This window comes from Mustela nigripes, chromosome 16 (genome assembly GCF_022355385.1).
Source record: "Mustela nigripes isolate SB6536 chromosome 16, MUSNIG.SB6536, whole genome shotgun sequence".
NCBI classification, from domain to species: Eukaryota; Metazoa; Chordata; class Mammalia; order Carnivora; family Mustelidae; genus Mustela; species Mustela nigripes.
Genome location: NC_081572.1, coordinates 41,067,357 through 41,085,469, shown reverse-complemented (window position 1 = coordinate 41,085,469; position 18,113 = coordinate 41,067,357). Strand labels below are relative to the sequence as shown.

The 18,113-nt window shown below is 55.9% G+C and overlaps 1 protein-coding gene across 3 annotated transcripts in view; it reads right to left on the bottom strand.

Moving 5' to 3' along the window:
• Window positions 1–18,113, bottom strand: part of KSR1 (kinase suppressor of ras 1) — a 148,720-nt gene that overhangs the window by 25,885 nt on the left and 104,722 nt on the right. For 2 of the 3 annotated variants that reach the window (XM_059379713.1, XM_059379714.1), the window contains exons 4-10: window positions 14,682–15,141; window positions 12,012–12,016; window positions 9,722–9,782; window positions 6,217–6,300; window positions 4,575–4,636; window positions 4,369–4,475; window positions 1,143–1,311 (exon numbers count right to left, since the gene is read on the bottom strand). In XM_059379713.1, the coding sequence (XP_059235696.1) occupies window positions 1,143–1,311; window positions 4,369–4,475; window positions 4,575–4,636; window positions 6,217–6,300; window positions 9,722–9,782; window positions 12,012–12,016; window positions 14,682–15,141 (948 nt within the window). Of the gene's footprint in view, window positions 1–1,142; window positions 1,312–4,368; window positions 4,476–4,574; window positions 4,637–6,216; window positions 6,301–9,721; window positions 9,803–12,011; window positions 12,017–14,681; window positions 15,142–18,113 lie in introns of those variants that run through there. The other variant, XM_059379712.1, reaches the window with a different exon arrangement.

The window sequence follows — 18,113 nt, the reverse complement described above, 5'->3', positions numbered from 1 at the left end:
TTCAGAAATTAGTGACAGAGCAGAATGCCAAGAGGGAGGTTCTCCAATGGGCTCCAGCTCTGTTGTGGGAAGGGGACGGGTGTGCAGGAGAGCCCCAGCCAGGTGCGCGTGAAGGTGAAGGAACAGGTGCAAGAAAAGATTCCTACAAAATCTCAGTCTCCCAGCATCCCCGAAAAAAATCCCTGGAACCCTGGTAAAACGGGTCCAGAGAGGCTGCCTGGCCTCCTGCTAGCCACATATGGCCCCAGCTGAGGGTTGCCCGGCACAGGAAAAGCTGTGGCTCTGTCCTCTGAGGCCTGGAGCCCCAAGGCCTGACCTGTCCGGGCCCAGAGTAAACCGGAGGGTCCCAGTGGCTGTGCCTATCTCCTGGCCACCAACCGAAATACGTGGAGGGCTGAGACCAGCTACAAGGAGCTTCCAGGGAAGTCGAGGCCTGGTCTCATCCTGAAATAGGCAAGGGGGCCTTGTTCTGCACTTTGGAGAGGTGGGACACCCCTGGCCTGGCTGAGAGACAGGGGACCCTGGTCCTACAGAGCATACTGAGACTCTGTGTCCTCATCTGCCCAGTGGGAATAACCTAACCCCAACTTCACGGGGTCTCCTGTTTTATGGGAACAAAAGCTCCCCTTTAAGCAGCTTATTCAGATCAACTGAGCAGGTAAGCAACTGAGCAGGTAAGCAGCCGAGCCCCAGAGTCCCTCTCCCAGGCCTTGAGGGCCTGCCCCAGCTCCCTGTGCTACTGGCCATGCTTCCCAAATGCTCAGAAGCTCTGAGTGAATGATGCCCTGACAAGCCACCCCATACACAGGATGGCAACACGGGGATTGTGTCAAGAATCAAGGCTTTATGTCAGACAGAGTTGGCTTTGATCCTGGCTCTATCCATTCCATGTTATACAGCTCAGGACAAGGCACTCCCCTTGAACCTCAGTGCCCCCATCTGTAAAATGGGTGTGATAATGTCGTCTACCACAGAGCTCTCATCAGGTATAAACACGGTACTGTATTTGGGCTTGGCACAGCACTTGGCCACCAGCAAAGGCTCTTACTGGCCGCAGGGTTTCACCTTGAGCCTGCTGGAGTGTGCTGAGAAGGGGCATCCCACCCTATCCTGAAGGCACACAGAAGACCCGGGGGTGGTACCTGGGAAGTTGAACCTGCTGTCCCGTTGGCCCGGAGAGGGGTTGGGGGGCGTGGTGGCACTGGATGGATTGGATGATGTTGGGAACGGCGCCGGCGAGGAGGGCGTGGAGGACGTGGTGGAGGACGGGTTGCTGCTGGAGTCCAGGTGGTTCATGGCTGGGGGGTGCTCCTGTGGGCCCAGAGACGCCAGAAGTGGGCAGGGACCGTCACAGCCCTGCCCAGCCTGCCCCTTCCATACCCCAGTGCTTAGACCCCTCCCCTCCCTGCTTGAAAACAGGGAAGTCTGCCCCGGGGCATGCTGACCATTTTATCGTCTAATATTCAAGGGGAGGATGGACAGAAAGGCCCTCACCTCAGTGCCCATCCCCTAAGGACTCCTGCTCAGCTTTCTTTAGCTCAAACATACTTTCCTCCCAGAAGCCCTTCTCAAGCCCAGCAGCGACCATGCTCTTCCTCCTTCTCCCCCTACAGCTAGCACTTTTCCTCAGGGCACTTGAACCTCAGTTGGTCAAGTGCAGTTAGCTTGGGCAGTTTTCTGAAGAACGTCCCCCACCTCCAACTGTGTGTCCTGCAAGGGCAGGGACCACACGTGCTCATCACACCCATGCCTGGCTCTCGGCTGAGCACACAGCAGGGTTTTTTAACGAATTCAGGCTCCGACAAGTGTTTAGTGTGTGGTATACAGTGGTATCTAATAAATGTTCCCTCCACTCTTGCGCAGACCTACTGGCTAGGACTGCCCAGGGGTTAGAGCCCTGAGAGAGGGCTATGGGGTGGGGGGACTCTGTGTTAGGTGAGCCTCTGGCCCTGACCCATTTCCCAGGCCCAAACTCCCATCCCTCAGGGCAGGGCTGGACTTCCTTGGTCAAGAAAGTTGGGGCCAGGGGCACCTGGCTGGCTTAGCAGAGCATGTGACTCCTGATCTTAGGGTTGGGAGTTCAAGCCCCACACTGGGTATAGAGATTACTTAAAAATAAAATCTTTAAAACAAAAAGTTGGGCCCAAATTAGGTTAAATGCTGAGTTCTATGGGCTTCTTTTCTGCAGGCCCTAAAGGCTCTGAACCTTTAGGAGGGGACCCTGGAACCCACCAAAGCTACACAGTGGGCCTCAGGGTCCAGGGATAGCCCCTGCCACTTGGGGCCACAGGCCGGTGAGTAGGGAGCTGGGTCCCCTGAGCCCTTCCTCTCCCTGCTCACCCTGCAGTGACCCCGCATCCCACCCCTGCTCCTGGGGCTCAGGCCAGCCTGGGCAGGGGGAGTAGCTACGAGGCAGGTTGAATCCTCCCTCCTCCACTCAGCAGCCATGTGAATTGGCTCAAATCAGCCTACCTTTCTGAGCCACAGTGGTTCTGGATAAAATGGGAGTATTGGCAGCTGCCTCACGCTCTATGCTCAATACCATGTCTAAGACCAACACGTCCTCGCTGCCCACTGTGTGCTGGGCTCCAACACAGACACCAGGGACCAGGCAGGACCAGGCAGGAGCGAGAGAGTGAGGCCGCACCCTCCAGAGCCGCCCCCCACTGGGGAGACAGGCCCTCAGCATCATGCAGCCGGGCTTCCAGAAACACCGGGAACGGCGTGGTGCAGCCAGAGACCCTGGTCCTCAACCTACCTCCTGGCAAGGCCCCCCGGAGGAGTGAGCATGTGAATGCTGAGAAGGGTATTTTAGGCAGAGGGAATGGTAGGCACCAAGGCCCTGAGGTAGGAGTGGGCAGAGGCGCTATGAGCAAGGGCAGCTAGAGAAGATGACTTGAGATGACTGGGCCACCCTTGAGATGACTGGGCCAAACGTGTAGCCCTCGGCGCGGCGCCTGGAAACTGGTGAGAACTCCATGACTGTTCGCTCGTGCTGTGAGCATGACCGTAAATCAGGGTGAGGGAAGAACAACCGCTAGTCAGTGCCCTCGGGGAGGTAAGAGAAGGCACCATCCAGAACTATGTCTGGTCAGGGCTGGCCACGTGAGTGTAGGACGGGCCTCCTGGAGGAGGAGGAGGGGTCCCGAGTAGGTTCTGAAGAACTGATGGGGGCTGAGCAAGAGGGTGCATGGGGGGGGGGGGCGGATGGTGAAAATGGGGGTACATCTGTGGTTGCCGGATAGAACACAACGCTGGCTGGGTTGGAGTGGGGGATGGGGGTGCCCCTAGCATCCCTGCCGAGGAAGTGTGTCTCTATCTGTGACAGGCTGGACAACACTGCTGGTCCCGACAAGCAAGTTCAAGAATGTCCCTTCGTTAGCCCTCCGACACCCTGTCAACAAAGCCTGATTATCCCCACTTTACACACCAGGGAGCCGAAGCTCAGAGAGGTGAAGGAACTCACCCAAGGTCCCAGAGGCAAGAAAGGGGACTAGTTGGGATGGGAGCTCAGCTGTGGTCCTACACCTCTCCACCCCACCTTTCTTCCTGGTGGGAATGCCACCATCAGGGCAATGCAATGACAGGTGGAGAGAGGCTGAGAGAGGACACGGGCAGGCCCATAAGCGCAGACAGCTCTGGAAGGCCTCCCCTGTCGGGCAGTAAGACATGCAGCAGCCCTCCAGGTTGCACTTTCTGGGTCCCTGGTGTAAATGAGCTGGGCCACTTGCCTCTCTCTTCTCCCTGTCCCAACCTCTACCCCGCCTGGCCCACACCACAGAGAAGCCAGCAGTGTGCCCCTCCGTAGTGAGGCAAGGGTGTGCTAAGCCCTGGTCTGGGGCTTGGGGGGAGGCCACTGGCTGCGCGGAGGCTGCGATCCGAGGCCACCACAAGCACAGGCACCCTGCACACCTGTGCCTGGGGGCTGCAACAGGCCTCTTAGACTCTCCTTTCAAAAATCTGTGCGGTGGCAGAGGACCCCTGCTCTGGGCCCGCCTTTCACTCACGGGGGACCCCTGTGAGTTCTTGCTTAGGTCCTCACCTAAAACGAAGCTAACAGCAATATGTGATTTTTAGAACTATAGTGAGGATCAAAAGGATCAATGGGAAAAGTTCCCGACTCAGAGTAAGTGCTCAGGAAACATCCGGCTGCACTGGGGAAGGAGGCCACAGGCACGTCAACTATGGTTTGAACAAAATGTAATGTCTACAAAAATGACAGGACCCCCAAAGGGCCACCCTCTCTGGCCTGGGGCTGCACGTCCCACTTCTCCGCTGACTGCCGCATTGCAGGAGGAGCCCCAGGGCAGGGGTGGCGGGGGCTTCTCCCGGCACAAGCAGCAGATGGGCAGGCGGCCGCCTGTGTACCTTCTTTGTCAGTGCTTTGGGGAGGGTTCCGAAGTGGGGCTCAGCTGCTCTGTCCACCGGGTTGTTGATGTCCGAGGGGACAGATTCCGTCCTCCGAAGCCTAGGTTCTGTTTCCAAAGGAAAAGGGGGACCCCATCAGCAGGGAGCAGATCAAGCTATAGAGAGGTCCCCCCGGCCCCAGAGGGCAGAGAAGAACGAACACTCACGTGGGAGGAAGGATATTCTACAGGCAGGGGCTTCCTTTGTACACTTGTTATGACACTTCAATCTGGAAAAGAAGGCAGCTGGGTCAGTGCACCGAGGGCCACTGGGGTCTCCCGAGGCACACAGGAGGAGGCTCCAGGCACCACCCGCAGCTCCGGGTAGCACTCACTCGAGACTGCCTCCATCTCCACGCATTCCTCAACAAACATTAGCCCCAAAGTCTGGAATATTCCACACCGATCGTCCTAGCAGCTGCCCTCTGTTGAGCGGGACATGTTTCCGTGGCTGTCTGCCGAACTTCACAGCAAAGCAGTTTTAATTGTACCCGTTTTATCTCGCCGGGGGGGTCACACGTCTATTTCTCTTCTCTAAAGAAAAGGACACCTTCCACTCACATTCCGAAAACTGAAGACAAAACCCTGAACTTACAAGAAAGATGAATCAGAAGGAGAGTGTCTACGACCGAGGAATCCCAGGGGTACAAGGAGTGGCCCTGCCTGCTGTATTCCAACACGGGACACATGGTCTGAGGGTCAGCACGAGCCCAAATGGAAAGACCTGGGCCCTCCGTTTGGTCCTATCTTCTGCACCCTGTCTTGGGGCCCTTGACAATCAAATGGGTTGACACGGGGGCCTTACAACTCTCATACCACGATCATCGGAGAGCATGGGGCTCAGGGGTCATTCTATGCTCTCCATGTGAAATGCATTGCTCGAAAGGGCGCGGGAGGTTCCCCAATTTAAATACCAGGAGCCACAACAGATCTAGACTGGAGGAAAGCTCTGGCATCTCCCTGGTGGTCAGGGGAACTGCCAGGAAAACACAATTTATCCAAAAACACACAGAAGACTGTCACCTCTGGTCTGATGGGAGCCTAAAAGCTTTTCCTACACACACTAGCTCAGAATCTGGCAGCCTCATAGAGAAAGGACCTGGAATCAATCCCACCCCCCATTGTGAAAATGAGGCCCAGGAAAGAGTAAGCAGATTGCCCCACGTCACAAAACAATGGAGGGGCAGTGATCTGGGAGCAGAAACTCCAGGTCCACCCTCTGTGAGCAACAGAGGATGCTCTGCCCCCACATTGTTCCCTTCCTCGTCCTTCTGCCCCACCAGAAAGCACCATGGCACAAAACAAGAAAGCTGCATTTGTAGAGAAGCAACATTCTCCCTGAACTCTCCTCTTCTGTGAACACCAAGAGCCATCTCTATTCTCACCTCCGCCTGGCCCTTCTCCCCATCTCTGTGCTAACATATGAGGCTGAACTTCAGAACTCTGTATAGTTTCCAGAACGGTCCTCCCATTCCTCTTGGACTCCGTACAAGGCACAACACCTAGAATGCTCTTTCTTCCTGGGTCTCCTTGGTAAACTTCTACTCATCCCTCAAAGCCCACCTCTAATTTCCTCTTCTTCAGGGAGTGCCTCACTCGATGATGCTTCCTTCATCTCCCTAGAGAGGGCTGTGTAGACCATGGCATGCCAAATGGGATTGTAAATAGTAGCCTCAAGAACTCTCAAAGGGGTTCCCATGAACTCTGACTTAACCTAAGGCCAAGGTGAATCACAGAGTAGGACTCCTACTAAACTACACATTTGGTATTCACTCGCCTCTCCCGTCCCTTCCACCCCTCCATGCGTCACCTGCAGTGCTTGCATTTCACTCCAAACATCATGCTCTTCTGGCACACGTGGCAGACCTGGGACAGCCAAGATTTGGTGGAGAACCTGTGGGAGGTGGACACAGGAAAACGCTCGTGTGGCTGGGAGACCAGAGCCTGAACAGGGGAGGGCCCCTGGGAAACCGGGTAACTAGGTCCCATCCCAGAGCCACTGGTGCCCTCTCCCAGGGCAGGGGAGGGACACCCAGGCCCAGTGCATACCCCCGGGGATTCCGAGTTCCCAGCCACAATGTCATCCTTGCCAAAATCCCCAAGTCAGTGTGGTCACGGATGCCAGCCCTCTGGCAGCCGCCATGGAGATTACAAGTGCGCATACCGAGCGATTCCAACGGGACACTCGGGGCACGCGGGGGAGGTTTCAGGCACCACCCGCAGCTCCGGGCAGCACTCACGCGCAACTGCCTCGATCTCCATGCATTCCTCAACAAACATTAGCCCCAAAGTCTGGAATATTCCACACCGATCATCCTAGCAGCTACCGTCTGTGGAGCGGGACATATTTCCGTGGCTGTCTGCCTAACTTCACAGCAAAGCAGTTTTAATTGTACCCGCGGGTGGCAAAGGAGGTACAGACACGGTTACCCCCTGCCGCGTGTCTGCAGCGTCAAAAGACTGCGAGCAGCCCTTGGTATTGAGATGTGCCGGCGGCGGACGATGCCCAGTACCGTTCAACTACACCCCTGGACACCGTGCGGCCAGATAATAAAATAAGCAAGCTCATTCTGTGCAAATACGGGACAATCTCCACGTTACATTATCAGGGGGAAAAGTACGACAAGACTCCTTTTATATGAAGTTCAAATACAGGAAAAATTAACCAATGAGGACAGAAGTGAACAGGATCCCCTGGGAAGTAGTGCTATGCTCCCAGGGGGCCCGAAGATCAACGTTTTGGAGGGCTGGAATGTTCTGGAGCTTCCTCTGGGTGGAACACATGGGTGTATCCACATGTGAAAATGCACTTGTGCCCTCAGCTCTAAGTAACGATGCCTCCATCTTTACAAGAAAAGAAGCAAAGGATAGAACAGTGTGTATACTACATCCCCGTATTTGCTTGGATAGAAATAACTCAAGAAACTGCCAAGACCTGCCTACAGGGGGACCCAGAGAGCTGGGGCAGCAGCCAGAAGGGGCCACACAGACACCCTCTATACCTCCTGAATTCTGAACATCTTTCAATCCAAACTAAATAAAAAGATAGATTGGAAGGAAGGACAGGGGTTGAGTGGGTGGTGTCCAGCAGAGAGAGTCTAAGGCAGTCCACAGGGTGGGGAGGCCAAAGGGCAGAAAGAACTCCCATTTTTTTGGAAGGAACAGATTTTTGAAAGCAGAATCTATCATAGTAACAACAGAACAAATAGCAACAGTGTTTGGGGGAGGGTTTGTAATGTGTCCATCAGGATGAGCTCACTCGATGCTTACAAGCCCCAGAGAGTTAGGCAGGTCTGAGATTCCTAGTCCACAGGCAAGGGAACCAGAAAGGTTAGGTGATTTTCCTGAGGTCACACAGCTAGGATGCTGCATAGGGGGTCCGGACCCCGGATCCCTGAACTTAGAGCCGCACAGCTTCTTGCGGAGACCACTGGGGCAAAGCACAGGGAAAGAGCATGGGCTTTGGGGTCAGACCGCTCCGCTGTGAACCTGACCAGCTCCTCCTGGCTGTGGGATACCTCAGAGCCTCTACAAACAAGGCCCACACGCTCCCCTCACAGAGACCTGGGGAGCTCATGTATGCGAATGTGTAGTGTACACGAGCGCTGTCTCTACCCACCCGGCACCTATGTCTCCAGCGTGCCTTGCAAGGAGCCCTAATCCTGTCTCTCTGGGATCCACAGCACTCTCTGGGCTTTCATCTCCTCGTGCAAAGGGTGGGGATAAGGGGAGCAGTGCTGAGATGTCTGACACAAACCCCCCTTGGAAATCTTGAAAACAGGGCAAAACAGAAGTCAGATCTGGGCCTGAGAAGGGCCAGCCAGGGTGTGGGGTGTGGAATAAAAGCATTCCCAGACCAGGGAAGGACCACGATTAGACTAAAACGCTAGGCCTTCCTGTTGAGAGAGAGAGAGAGAAGCCTGGAACCTGGGTTTAAAAAACCCAGCAGGTGTAGCCTAGGACCTGGGTGGGGCAAGGCAGGGCAGCCTGGCAACACTGGACAAGAGGGGTGCTGCTACCCTGCTTGGGGGCAGCCTCTGGACCTCGCTGCTGCAGGGGAAGGGAGCAGTGGTCTGGGGAGCGCACGGAGAGCGGCCACGGCCCCCCAGCCTCTGTGAAACCAGATGCACCCGAGACCGAACAAACAGTGGCCGGCCCATCCTGGTGTCCCTCACACACTGGATCTGGGGCTGGAGTCTGTGCTCACACACCAACACGCCCCAGGGCCCGAGCAGCACCTGAAGCTCGGCTGCGCCGCACTCCTTTTCATCCTCAGCACTGGACTGCGAGGAAGTCTCATTTGCAGAGGGGAAAATAGAGTCTCCGAGACTAGGATTCCTGTCTGCAGCCGGGCAAACCCAGGCTTCCCGTCCTGTGCCTAGCAGCCCTCTTGTGCCCTAGGACGATCCCACTGGGGGTGCTGCATACGGAGGGAGGCCCCTGGACCTGCCTGTGAAGGGCCGGTCTCCACAGTGGTGTCACAGCCTCTCTTTCAGGAGACTCCAGGGGATGGGGATCAGCCCTGACCAGGCTGCCAAAGGGCCTGGGTGCTGGCCAGAGGACTCAACCACGGTCTTCCCAGCAGCATGACCTCAGGCAAATTCCTCAAGTCCTCAGAGCCCCAGCTGGGTCTCCACCTCTGGGCAAAAATTCCAGGCCAGCCTCCCAGGCTCCCTGCAGCTGCAGCTCACCGCTCAGGGGGAGACCAAAGGTCCCGGCAAGTCAAGTCGCAAAGCTCCAGACCATGGTGCCCTGTTGTGTTCCCTATGGCCTCTAACAGGGACGGTAGGGACACAGGCGTCCTGAGGCGCCGTTCTGTGGGCTGTCTAGCGTGACAGACCTGCTGTTTGTGGTTCATACCAGTCTCACAGGTATGGGCCCAGCCTTGGGGTTGGTCCATGTCATGGGCCCACGTCAGCCTATGTCAACACGCACCAGCCACCAGAGTCCCCAGAAGCTGCTGGAAATACAGACTGCCAAGCTGAGAACTTTAGGGATGGGCCATGAGAGTCATGGGCCCAGGTGGTCTCCCGCGGGACCTGCAGGAAGCTCCTAGCTCCTTTTCCCTTAGACTTCCAAGGTGTTTCTCCGAGGGAGGGGCAGGGAGGGTCCAGCAAGCCCACACAGCCACTGGTGATGGGCGGCGGCTCCAGGTGGCTGCAGGGCTGTGTTCACAGAGGTGATGGACAGACCGGAGACAAAGAGCTCTGAGAACAGGGATCAGGACAGACGCTCCCCCCACAATGAGGATCAACCCCTCAGTGGACCCCCGGCCCATGCAGGTCCCCTTCCCATCCCAGCCTCGATGGACCTACCTGTGAGTCACCGACAGCCCGATATCCCTTCGTACCATCTGTGGGGATCCGTGGGGGAGATCTGCAGGGAAAGAGGCCAGGTTGGGCAGGCTGAGGAGGCCTGTGTCTGTGGCCTTCTAGGTCCCAGATCACAGGCTATGTGGGGGACAGGACCTACTGATCAGTAGATAAAGGTGTCCCTGAACAAGGACAGGCCAGGTGGACCAACGGGGCGGCCCAGTTACCCTCATGCCTTGCCCTGCTTCTCCTGGTAACGGCACTGTCTGGTCTCTGTACATGGTATGGAGACTATCCCCGTGTGGCTTCCAGCTGCCGGGGGAGGCAGCCTTGAGAGGCAGGAGGCAAAGCAATGGTGAGGACAGAAGTCCCCACCAATGTCCACCTCCTGTACTCCCGCACGGATGCATGCACAGGTCACAGGTTTGCGAGGGGTTAATGTGGGTCTCTTGTTTAGTGTTTCAGAAATCTCTGGCCCTTGGCAGCAGAGGGTTTGAGGCTGGTTAGCCCATCCCATACCTTTACAGCTGCAAGCACCTTGAGAACTTTGCTCTGAGCACCTCCAGTGCCAGGTCTCACCAGGCAGAGAACAAGGTCAAGGTAAAGCTTTCCCACACCCCTACCTGGGCCTGTCCCACTGGCTTCTGGAGGGGTCGCACTCACGCCATGAGCTTTGGGGTAAGCATCCTGTCTGTCTTCCTGGAGGGCACCCTAGGCTCTCCCTGCCCTAATCCTGGGTCCCCATAAAAACAGCACCCTCCGGGGTGCCTGGATGGCTCAGTGGGTTAAGCTCTGCCTTCAGCTTGGGTTGTGATCTTGGGGTCCTGGGATCGAGCCCCGCATCGGCTCTCTGCTCGGCAGTGAGCCTGCTTCCCGGTCTCTGCCTGATGTTCTGCCTACTTGTGATCTCTCTCCTGAATAAATAAATAAAATCTTTTAAAAAAAGACAAAACAGCACCCTCAGTGTTCAGGCCTTACAGGTCAGGAAGGGGAAGAGTGGTTGGGGGCAACCCCTCCATCTAGCAACAGCCCCCATGTCCCACCGCCTCCTGCCCTGGCCTCCCCACCCTCCTCCATCCTGCTTCTGCCCTGACTCAGTACTGCCTAGCTCCCCCTGGAGGAGGAGGGGTTCTCAACTGAGTTCTGATGGGCTTCAGGGGTTCTGAGAAATCCTCTGGATTGCTAAGTTTCATGGGCTTTTCCCTGGAAGGAAGGTTTAAACTTTTATCCAGTTATTGAAAGGAACCATAACCCAGAAAAATCAGGAACTTGGTGCCTGAGGATCTGTGGCTGTCTCGGCTCCTCGGAGTCAGCAACAACCCTGTCCCCCACTCTGCACCTGTCCCCATATGCTGGCCGGGCATACACTCAGAGCTCATTAAGTGCTGGGTCCCTTAATGCCAAGGACCCTATACATGAGCACAAAGAGAAGGGCCAGCTGGAGGTGCTGACTCCTTCTCCCCCACCAAGGGAGTCTGAGCAGGACCAAAGTGCCCCCTGCTACTCGGTGAGGATTCAGAAACCCACCAGCACACCACCCTAGCTCTCTCTGGCACATCTGACAGATGTGCAGAGCTCTGGACTCCTATCCTGTCCCCACCGCCCCCCAACCGCCACCAACAGCTCCGTCACTGCGCTTAGCCAGCTCAGGATAGGGCAAAAATAAATGGCTCTTTCACTCAGGCCCAAACCAGACGTCTCTGTATTTACACAGAGACGATCCAAAGCAGACCCCAGAGCCATGGTCTTTGCCCTCTGGTCTGACTCAAGAGAGAGAAGGCCCACAGTGCAGCCCAGTGCAAGACCTGCGTCCAGCCTGGAGGTGGACGGGTGGAGAAAGGCACCCCCCCATCTCTTGGAGCCTCGTGTAGAGTCAAGCCACATTCCTGTCTCTAGGCTGCCTCTCCCCTGAGACGAGGGGTCCCAAGACATCAGCTAATATACACCTACACCAGACCGATGGCCACGTGCCTCTGTGTGACCACAAAAGCCCAGCACACAAGGCTCCCTGCCAGAGGTCATCTGTGGGGACGGCCAGGGACAGAGAGGGCCTGAGTGGGAACTGTCCACGGCCCATGACACTCTCCAGGCCCCTGGTTCACAGACAGAGGCTCCTGGCTGGGTGGAGGCCACCTGTCCTAGAGCTATTTCCTGAGGCGATCCCAGCACCTCCGCTTCTAGACGGTGGAAAGGCTGGAGTGGGCTGAGGGTCAAGGAAATCCACCCATGACGGGGACGGCGACATAAACACGATTTCCGGGTGGCAGAAGGGATGAAAATGAATCACTCTTACCAAACCTGCAGGAGACAGAAAAGAGAGAAAGTGGCATGACATCACTGTGCTGTCTCAGCATGTTCCCCAGAACCTTCCCCGCTGGGAGGGAGCAGGCAACATGCTCAGGTAAGGGCTTCAAGCCCCTGGTGCATGGGGCCAGGCCGGATGAGTGACTGTAAGAATGGTTCCTCAATGGAAAGGACTAGAAGTTCCCGCGAGGGGCATTGGAACTACCCCTGTGCTGCGTGCATCCTATGTCAGCTTGTCCAAGCCTCACCAGCCATGCCGACTGGTAGGGTTCACTCTGCTTCGCCACTGAGCAAACAGCCTCACAGTCTCCCGAGGTCACATGCCCACAAACGGGGACACCCTGCCCAGAGACCTGCGGGGAGGGGGTGAGGTGCTCAGGGTCCAGGCAGGAGAAGGGGATGTGGCTGGAGAAGGAGGATGAGGAGAACAGTTCTGAGAACAGTGAGGGGTTCCTCAGGAAGGGCCAGGTGGGGACATGCCCCAAGCAAGCCTCCCCAGGGGGTGCTGCTATCCCAGCAACAAAGAAAACAAGGGGAGCCCCAGACCACCTGGTCTGCCCTCTGGGCTCACAGAGAACAGCAAGATAGCCCAAGTGTCCGTGTCAGTGCTAGCCTAAGTGGCTCTGTGTGGACCCGACTCAGAATCCCAGGGTGAGGCCCAGCTCCCAGATGTGGGGTCACTTGCCTGAGTCTCTGTTCTCCACCCAGAGCCCAGAATGAGACCACAGCCCTTCTGACGCTCTTCTCAGGGGAAAACGAGAAACAGACACACTGGCTTTACTCACTGAGATGCCCTCTGATGACCTATGTCCATGTGTCCTCATAGTAGTTACACTGTGCTCTCTGGGACAGGAGGACCCAGAAGGGGAGGAAGCCTGCAGCCCCTTCTGGAGGGTCGGCGGAGACGACCAGGCCCCAGCAGGACAGGCTGATGAGGAGGGGCACGGCACGTCACAGCACAGATTTCTCTCCTTGGGTGACGTATACTTAAAACCACAGAGATGTCCAGCACCCGTCCCATAGGGGACCCAGGACAGCCTGTACTGGGACATGGGGAGCAAGCCTACTCAAGACCAGAAAAGGAGAGCCCATGTCAGGAGAAAAGCCAAGTCCCCAACCCTCAGAGGTACAAGAAAGTAGGAGGCACCCAGAGAGGACTTCCTGTTTCCCCTATGCCCTGTCCACGAGAGTACACTGGTGAGGGCAATTCTTAAAAAAGCAGAACCAACAGTGACCTGAAGGTCTGTCAGGAGGGGAGGAAACAGTTAAACTACAGATGCAATAAGATGGAGAAGTTAAAAAAATGAGGTAGCTTGAATAATTATAGGTATATACAAAATTGGTAATCCGGTTGGCTCTGCAAGGGAAACAGGGTGACTGAAGAAAAATGGTGGGGAAACTGCACACTGTCGGCCCCTCCAAGCTACAAGAGCTCTGAAGCTTCTGCCATCTTGGACCATGTCACCATTAGTACCAGTTTAAGTGCCTAGGTTAAAGAATGTTTTTTATGGGGGCGCCTGGGTGACTCAGTGGGTTAAAGCCTCTGCCTTCAGCTCGGGTCATGATTCTGGGGTCCTGGGATCAAGCCCCGCATTGGGCTCTCTGCTTAGTGGGGAGCCTGCTTCCCACCCCCCTCTCTCTGCCTGCCTCTCTGCCTACTTGTGATCTTTGTCTGTCAAATAAATAAAATCTTTTTTAAAAAAATTTTTTTTATGTAAAAGAGTAAGATATTTTAAGATGTAAAGACATGAAGTACTTAGGTATCAAGGTAAGTGGGAAAAAAAAACAGGTTGGGGCACCTGGGTGGCTCAGTCAGTTGGGCGTCCAAACTCTTGGTTTCAGCTCAGGTTGTGATTTCAGGGTCGTGAGATTCAGCCCCACATCAGACTTTGCTCAGTGGGGAGTCTGCTGGGGATTTCTCTCTCCCGCTCCCTTTGGCCGCACCTTAGCTTGTGTCTGTGTGCCATCTCTCTCTCTCGAATAAATGAATAAATCTTCAGAGGAAAAGAGACAGGTTCTAGAACAGAGTACATGATATCTGATAATCATCAGATATTCTAGTTCTCCCCATCTGGGTACACGGGAGAATGACATTTCTTGGTTCCTTTGTTTGGGTGGAGCCGTGCATGGTGAATGGAACTTGCAGGAAAGAGCATGTGATTACCAGCGTGTAACATCTGAAATTCTTTTTTCCTCTGCGGAATGTTCCAGACAATGTTCCATAAAGTGGCTGTTCTGTCAGCCTGGGACCTGGAGTGAGGCCCACCCACAGTGGACAAGTTGCATGAGCAAGAAATCAATCTTTTGTTGTTTTAAGACCCAGAGAGCTAGGGATTGTTGCTGCAGCCTAACCCAGTCTATCCTGACTGATGCATGGTACCATTCTGTGTGTGTGTGTGCCCGCGAGCGCGTGCACAGAAAGAACCTAGCTGGCAGGATTCAGCCCAAACTGCTAAAGAAGCCTGGAGTGTGGTCTGAGACACCGAGGCACTAGTTACTTCGCACCCTTCTAGGTTGACTGATTTTTTTGTTTTTGTTGTTGTTTTTTTTTGTTTTTGTCCTTTGAAAATAAAGCCCGCACTCCCTTTATGATGAGAAAACCGTGGACAGAACTTCCATGGGGCAGCACACTGAGCGCCAGCCTGGCGGGAACACTCACCTCATCGGGGAGACCTCGTCGATGCGGTTCCCCAGCTGAGACTCATGGGACTTGCTCCGGGTGAGCGTGGGGAAGCTGGGCAGCAGCTGAAAGACCTTGCGGCTGGGCGGCGGCGGCGTCCGCGGCGGCTTCAGTTTGGTGTGCCTTCGCAGCTGGGGTGTGGTCGGGGGCGTGATGAAGCTGTGCAGGGCCCGGGGGGTCAGCCGGCCACTGGTGTGCAGGAGGACACTGGTGTCCGAGAGGCCCTCGCAGGCGCCCGGGGCTGGGGAGTCCGAGGTGGGCAAAGCGGACACAGACACGGAGCGTGGGCCCTGGGCGCTGCCGCCCATTCTGCCCGGCGGGGCGCCCCCTGGCAGCCAGGGCAGGCCGGCTGGCAAGACGGTGTCCGCAGAAGGCCCTGAGCCGCTTTCCCGCCGGGCATCCAATGAACTCCAGCCTGAGTCCTCTTTGTGCTCCCCTCCTGTGGGCCAAGAAGTCGAGTCATAGAGGGTCAGAGCTAGAGGGACTTACTAGCTAGTGGTGAGGTGGCCAGGGCCCCAAGATGGTAACACCTTGCCCACGGCTGCCACGGCCTGTTCACGGCAGGCTTCCACTCCCAGCCTTTATACGGGCTTCTGGTGCACACACAGCACCTCCCATGTCATCTGTGGCTCTGAGGCCACGGGCTCAGATACTACTGTCTCCATTTTATAGGAGACAGAATGGCTCATCCAGAGTTCTCACTGGCAGGTCTGCGGGGAGCAAGCCAGGGAACTCAACCCCCAAACGGGTGACCTCAGAGAGGGAAGTAGTAACTGATCTTGAAGAGGCAGGAAGGGGAAGCTAGGGTGCTCAAAGGGGATAACTCCGGATCAAAAAAATTCAAACACCGGGAAAGGGGGCCTAGTAACCTTTCTTGTAGCCCCAGGAATTTGCTAGGAAAGAGATCCAGTTTGAAAACGATCAACGGGCAATTCCTTCAGAGAGGAGCCCGGAACTTTCGGCTGCCCACACAGTGGACCCCTTGAGGCTCTGGGCAGTTCCAACTCAACGGCTCAGTCTGTCCATTCATTCGAGCTTATGCTGGAGGCCGGGTGTCAGGCCATGAAAAAAGGCATCCAGTGTACTCAAAAGCCCAAAGAAGGGGACAGCAGTGTGCTGAGACAGAGATGCCCAGGTCCTGAGGGAGCACGGAGGAGGGGGACCCTAACTAGCCTGGAGGTCGGGGGCTTCCTAGAGGAGGCAGCACCTGGCCTACACTGCCTGGAGAAGGTGAAGCATGGACACGAGGCAGAGGGAATAGCACGTGCAAAGGCACGGAGCACACAGCGGCTTCTGGTGACTACGATGAGTTCCTCGTGCCTGGAGAGGTCAGGACGAGCCAGAGAGATGCAAGAGGCCTCCTCAGGAGGTCTTGGAGGCCTCACAAAGGACTTTAGGTTGAAGCTTATAAAGGATGGGGAGATACCAAAGGTCAGGGGGCAGGGAGAAAGCAGCCCATCTATAGGGACCCCTTGGTGCAAAAGGAAAAGACACCTTCTTCCTCATTTCACCAGTGAGGGGAAAGTACGCGAAGATAGGTGTTGACTCAAGACAAAATGGACTTCTGCAGTGGAGTTATTCCACGTCGTGCTTTCTCCCCCATCTCACTCAGTCTTCCCAGCACATCAGGGAGGCCAGGAACGCTGACGAGGTCAGGCAGCTAAGCACGAGTGGGACAGTGGGACGGGAACAGTGCCCTTGGTCCCGACCGCGGCGCTAGGCCTCCTTCCTCAAGGCTGTCCATCCTGAACAGCCCACAAATACAGCCCAGCCTGCCGACCTACAGAGCTCTCTGTCATCAGAGGTGCTCCAGCCCAGCCCAGACAGCCATTTATGAGAGACGGTGGACGGTGGAGAGACAATGGCCTTCACAATGCTCAGGTGCTCTGCACATGTCCTCCCTCCTTGAGGACCCTTCTCCCTATCTCACTGCCTCGGACTTTCTCCTCAGGAATCAGTTCCACGGAGGGAGTGACTCAGTCCATGTGTTCCTTGTGTTTGCTCTTGTAGAACCTGCAGCTACAACTGTGACTTAGAGACTGGCCTCCCGGAGGCTCTGGCCTGGCTCTTGCTGAGGGCACGGAAGAGCGAGTTCCACCTTCCCCGTGCAAGTGTGCCCCCCCAAGGAAACGAGTCCCGGGCTCTTCCCATTGCCCATTGGATCTCTGCTGCTCTGAGCTGCCCAGGGACGGCACATGGGTCTTGACGCACATGCCAACACCAGTTAACCGGCAGTGACTCTCGAGAAAGACGGAGTCCCTCAGTAGGAAGGGCTGGGTAGTGACGAGAGACGTGTGCTATGGACGAAGGACATGAAACATCAGCAGAGATCATCGTCTTTGTTCACCAGCCATCGCTAAACCATTCCTCACTTGCCTTTCTGAAGATCAGGGGCCACAAAAGGCAAATGTGTTCAATATTTTCCATGACCCCGCAAGCCTAATTCTGAAAAGAGCTCTAATGTATGTCAGGCTCTGGTCGAAGCACCTGACCGTCGCTCCTTTCATCCTCACAACACCACGATGAGAGAATGCTGTTACGACCTCGACTGTACAGATGAGGAAACTGAGGCACAGTGGGGGTTAAGTCACAGACCAAGGTCCCGTATGAGTGTTGGGCCCAAGCACATGGATTCCATGGTCCATCTTTAACCACCACTAGACTGCCCTCACCAAGGCCTGTTAGTTGCAATAAAGACTTTGACCACGTGATCTAAGAGGCAAGGCAATGGCAGTACCCAGCTGGTCCCCAGAAGGCCCCCGCTGGGCAGACTCATTTGGGTGGAGTGTGGCCAGGACCCTCCTGTGGACGCAGGGTCCACAAGCTAAGACCAGATGAGAGGGATGTGGAAAAGACCCTGTCTTCCCCCCAGAGGCCTCCTCCAGGGCAGAGCAGAAAAGCTCCCTCTGAGGAAGAAACCCAGCTCTGGGGACACGCCTGGTGTGGGACCCCACGCCTCTGATGCTTTAGCCACAAGAGGCGCTCCCCAACACCACTGAGAACGGTGTTGCCATACACAGGCCGAGTGCCTGGCTTCATAAATTAACGCTTAGTGAGTTGGTGATCCCCCTAGCGTGGCACCCAGAGCGAGCCATCACCTTCCCAACACAAACAGGTCACCGCCCTTCCGAGTGCGCTCAGGCTTAAGGAGGGAAGGCCGACAAGTTACCCACCCTGGTCCCAGCTTGGGTGGCAAGTACTTCTGAATTTCCCCAATGTGGAAACAAGCTAGTCGCCCACAGAGACTGGGGCTGGAACCCCAGCTCTGTCACCCAGTGCTGTGTATCCTCGGCGAAGCCCTTTCCTGAATCTGGGCTCAGTCCCCTCTGTAAAATGTGGGCATGAGATTGTGGACTAGGTCCCTCGAATGTTTATTCTTGGGCCCCTGCTGGGAGGCCTGGCCTGTCAAAG